At 36.1% G+C, this 4,965-nt stretch overlaps 1 protein-coding gene across 1 annotated transcript; it reads right to left on the bottom strand.

The window, feature by feature from the left end:
* Window positions 1–609: 609 nt before the first annotated feature.
* On the bottom strand, window positions 610–1,206 carry LOC133307196 (uncharacterized). The gene has a single exon (XM_061507657.1). The coding sequence runs from the start codon at window positions 1,204–1,206 to the stop codon at window positions 610–612; it is 597 nt and encodes a 198-aa protein (XP_061363641.1).
* Between the last annotated feature and the right edge of the window lie 3,759 nt (window positions 1,207–4,965).

The raw sequence follows: 4,965 nt of genomic DNA, 5'->3' as shown, positions 1-4,965 counted from the left end.
CCACATCTAAGTGTCAAGAGCATGAAGATTCAAGTGAGCTAATCTTTCAATGCACAAGACAAAAAGATAAGGAGATAAGGGGTCTCCTTTTTTAATACCCCTCGACGGATTGAAGTCCCTTGTAGTGGAGTCCTCCCAAATAATGTTCATGGAGGTAGTGAAAACACACTCCATTATCAAATGAACAGCCTCAACAGAGAGACCAACTTCGATAAGAGTACGATGAAGATAACCCCATTCTACCCTATCATAAGCTTTTTCAAGGTCAACCTTGATTGCCATCCAACCCTTCCTACTTTTTTTGATTCTCATGGAATGCATGATCTCCTGGCAATAATTATATTGCTTGTACTATGTCTTCCTCTATTGAAACTGCACTGGTTAGGAAGAATGAGAGAGCTCAAATGAGGCCTTAGGCGATCGGCAACAATTTTGGTAACCGTTTTAAACACCACATTACAGAGACTGATTGAGCTTAAATTCTTAATGGAGACTAGATTCTCAACTTTAGGTATCAGGAAGATAAGGGATTTGTTGATGGGTCTCACTTGAGTAGGGTCATAAAAAAATGCTTCTAATCAGGTCGCACATAGAATCTGCTATGATGTCCTACTGAGACTGGAAGAAAATCGTCTGGAGACTATCTGGTCCAAGTGCCTTGAAGGGATGCATATCGAAGAGACCTTCTCTGATTTCTACATTGGAGGGACTCACGTGTAACCGAGGAAAGGACGGACTCGTTACTTTGGGAAAGCAGCCAGATAAAGGAAATGGAGTGATAGGATTCTCTTCATCCGTGTAAACTTTCACAAAGAAGTCAACAACCATTCCTTTAAGAGCCTGAGGCTCACTAATCCAGTTATTATTCTCATCTTTTAAAACAAGAATTCTGTTGTGACGCTGTCTTGAGAGGGTGGCATTATGGTAAAACTTTGTATTCCTGTCCCCATTAAGCAATAATTCACATCTTGATCGCTGGAACCACAAGAGTTCTTCTTGCAAGTAAATAAAGTGCAGTTCTTCCCATAAATGACGTTGAAGGGCTTCTAAGGCAAGGCTTGGGTGGTGTTGAAGGTCCTCATCAATGCCAAGGATACGTGCATGGAGATGAAACTTCGTATGGGTGTGGGCTTTGTAGCAAGTGTCATGCCAAACCTTGGCTTTGTGCTTGAAGTCCTCACTAGCCACCCTCCAATGAGCACTCATACTCCAACAGCCACGTACCAACTCGTCAAAGCCGTTACAAGTCAGCCAAGAAGCCATGAAACAGAAAGGTTTGTTGTTGTGATCAGTGGCCACTTTCTTTCCTTCCTACAGAAGAAGTGGTCTATGATCCGACGAGAAGAAGGAAAGATGGAACACAAAATGGTTTGGGAAAGAATTGATCCAACTCTCATTAACAAGGGTTCGATCCAACCTCTCTTGGAGAGTATTTCTCTAAGTGAATTGAGGCCCTTTAAACCCAATATCATTCAAGCTGCAATTATTGCAGCAACTCTTGAATTTATCAATACTGCCAAAGCAGGCATGGTCCCCTCCTGTCTTCTCATTCACATTTAAAATGGCGGTGAAATCACCCATAATGGACCAAGCCCCATTCACCAAGGCTTTTAAAGAAGTGAGACTCTCCCATAAGGATCTTCTTTCGTTACGTCTCGGGCTTCCATACACAAAGGTAGCATTCTCTATTAAGTTAGAATGTGGAGCGTTTATTCTGTGTTTTTATCTTCCAAGCTTTTAGTTTTTTCCAATTTTTTAATCAAACTCGAAATGGGGTTCAAAGATTTCTAAAAAGATCATTCTTTTTTATCAATGAATTCTTCTTCTTTTTTCTTCGTGCACTGAATGGCTGTGGTCATGCAGCACATATTTCCTCCATCAAATCCTTCTTTTTCTCCAACCTCAAATCCGTCGGCGAGATCCCCATCGCCACCTAAGCATCAAGAGCTTCCATTTCTTCTTCACATTCTCCGATGCATAGAGAAGCAAGTACATTCCTGCAAAACCTTGTCCAACTCCTTCAGGCTTCATCAAACAAGGTTACAAATATCCAAGGCAGTGCTAATAGGGAATTTCTCTCGATTATCCTTTACCAGATTACAGTGGACAATGGTTTATTTTTGAAAACCAAACCAGTGCCAAGGCACTGGCTGGTCTCAATGTGGCTCCGCCACTGCAGAAGATCCTTCTTATTCGGCTTGGGAAATATGTAATAACATGGTGCTTGGTTGGATACACAAAGCTATGAGTGATTCCATAACTAAATCCATACTTTGGATTGATAAAGTTTTAGATGATTGGAAAGACCCAATTTAAAGTTTCTATAGCTACTATTAATGTTGAAATAAGACTAATCCCTGACACTGGTGCAAAAAACTTGTTATGGACTCACAAGTGCATCGGTCATATAAGTAATAAAGTGGATAAGTAAGAGTATCATTTCCATGAGGATTAGATTTCAAGCATCAATTCGTTATTTATGCTTAAGTTGGATAATTTGATCAAGAGAGTTGAATAAAAACTAAATTAAAAGCAAAGCAAGAAAGCAATAATAATGGTTCCTAACAATCAAGAAAACGCAATTAGAGTTACGATTTTCCCCAATTTCCCCTTTATGTTCTGAATCAAAAACCTTAATTAAATGTCCTTTTTATAACGTCAATCGATTCCCCTAAGTTAATTAAGACTCAACTCCTTGATATCTTAATTCTTTATTCTCTATAAAGAATCCTAGTTCCCAAGTTGTTCTTCAAAGAAAATAAATATTACATTAAAGAATCATAAAGATCGCATAATTCCTATGTCTATCCCTAAAGTCATACAAATTAATGATGAATTTACGTAGCCTGATTCATATACCAATATCACTATTGCCATATACAAATCATAAATCAATCTACAAGATCAAGAACTCATAGAAGGCATAAAGAAAAGATAAATTCATTCAATGTAGAAAGGAAATATTATATTAAAGATTATTAAAAAAATATAAAGACTTGATTGGGTTCCATCTAGCTCTAACTACAAAGAAAACTAACCTAACATAACAGAAACAATAACCCAAGAAAAGGTAAAGACTTTCTCAAACTCCATTGATGTGATGACGCGATGAATCTTCAGGTTTCCAACATAATCTTGCCTCTAACTTATCTGTAGCTCTCAAAAGCATGAAGAACATGCTTCTCTGATGTAAATTGTTCCTCCGAAATCAAGAACTGCTAAGAACTGAGTAATTATTTGAAGAATAGCTTAAATAGGTGTAGGAATCCTTTTTTTAGGTGAAAATCACATAATGAGCCTTAATTGGGTTGCAAACAAGCACTTCAGCTTGCAAACGGGGATTGTAGCATGCTAAACCGATGTCAAGTTACGTAATTAGTGCATTAAAATGCCCTTGGAATGCGTTTAAACATGCTTTGGGAGAAGGAAATTGCATGTATTATTGCGTTAAAATGCGCTCTGGCAGAATGCATTGGCTTGTTCACGTGTTTAGTGCGTTAACATGCGCTATAGCGCATTAAAACATGCTTTTTGATTGCAATCACATTGTTTTGTATTTTGAGCATAACTTGAGCTATACTTACCGATTGATGTGATCTTGGTCTACAACTTTTATGAATAACACAGATCTAAATCCACCATCTTTGATACGAAAAATAGACCGAAAGACACCTTCAGGGAGATTCTCACTAAATCATTGCTCCTCATTTATCATATGATCTAAATCCACAGATCTAAATCAACTCTATTGTTCTACCAAACAAGCAAGAATATTCACATGAGTAAATAATTCATAGTTAATACTTTTTAGCCAAATAACTCTAAGTTTTTATACTTTTGATTAGACATACTCGTTTGGTGGACATGATAGGATAAGAACGGATAGGATAAGAGAGTTGGATAAGGATATGATACGATATGAGGATGATAAGCTTATATCATGTCCTGTGTTTGATGAGCACCAGATTAGCAATTTGATAATATTATGTTATCCTATCATGTGTTTGAGGCGAACCAGATATCATCAGGATATCATACAAATAGACTAAAATACCTTTTTTATCATAATGTCATATAATTTATCAAAAATTAATTTTTAAATTTTTTAAATTTATTTATACAACTCTAACAATTATAATTTTAAACAAAATATTTTTTAATTAATTTTTTTATCTGCATATCATATGTACCATTATTCAAATATTGGGTAACGTGGGGATATATTGGGTATCCAATATTGGTATCCTATCCTGTTGAATCCTAACCCAGCTCCCCCTATAGGATAAGAAATCATGTATTTGATAGGATAAAATGAGACAATAGGATAAGTTAATCATATCTGATTGACCCACCAAACAAAAGATAAAAGTAAGATATCATAAGTTATCGTATCCTATCTTCTTTATCAAGTACTTCAAACATACCCTAAGGTAGTGTTTGGTTCGGGAGAATTTTTTTTTACTAGGGAAATGTAATTGCTAGGGAAATGGTTGGAAAGTGAGTTTGGTAGGAAAATGTAAAAAAAGTTGTTTGGTTGACCGAAATATTACCAGGAAAATTTATTTAAATATGTAAAATCTATGTTCGGGAGAAACTTTGCACCTGTTTTTTCACTTCCTCAGTTATCTCAAAATACCACATCTCAAGTGGTATTCTGTAACAGTGAATTTCATCCAAAAATCAACACAAAAGTCATTTTCCCATCTATCCTATTTGCCTAGTATTTTTTGAAAAAACTTGAACCAAACGTGGTATTTTCCAATATCCACTTACACTTTTCTATCAATCCCAAAATAAACCTTCAACCAAACACTACCTAAGAGTTATTTTAATCTTTTAAAATATGATAAACTTTGACTTTATCAACCTATTTAAAGGACCAACGACAACCCTTCCTCGAGACTTGGTGATAACATGTTTTACTCCTAGTTTTTCTCCTCACCGAATTCAACTAGCACAATAAGT

The sequence above is a fragment of the Gastrolobium bilobum genome, unplaced genomic scaffold, assembly GCF_033153095.1.
Source record: "Gastrolobium bilobum isolate Gb01-03AN ecotype WA unplaced genomic scaffold, APGP_CSIRO_Gbil_v1 utg1853, whole genome shotgun sequence".
Classification (NCBI taxonomy): Eukaryota; Viridiplantae; Streptophyta; class Magnoliopsida; order Fabales; family Fabaceae; genus Gastrolobium; species Gastrolobium bilobum.
This window is presented reverse-complemented; position numbering and strand designations above follow the sequence as displayed.

Excerpts from the sequence above, each read along its gene's own strand:
- LOC133307196 (XM_061507657.1), bottom strand. The coding sequence starts at position 1,206 with ATGAGTGCTCATTGGAGGGTGGCTAGTGAGGACTTCAAGCACAAAGCC.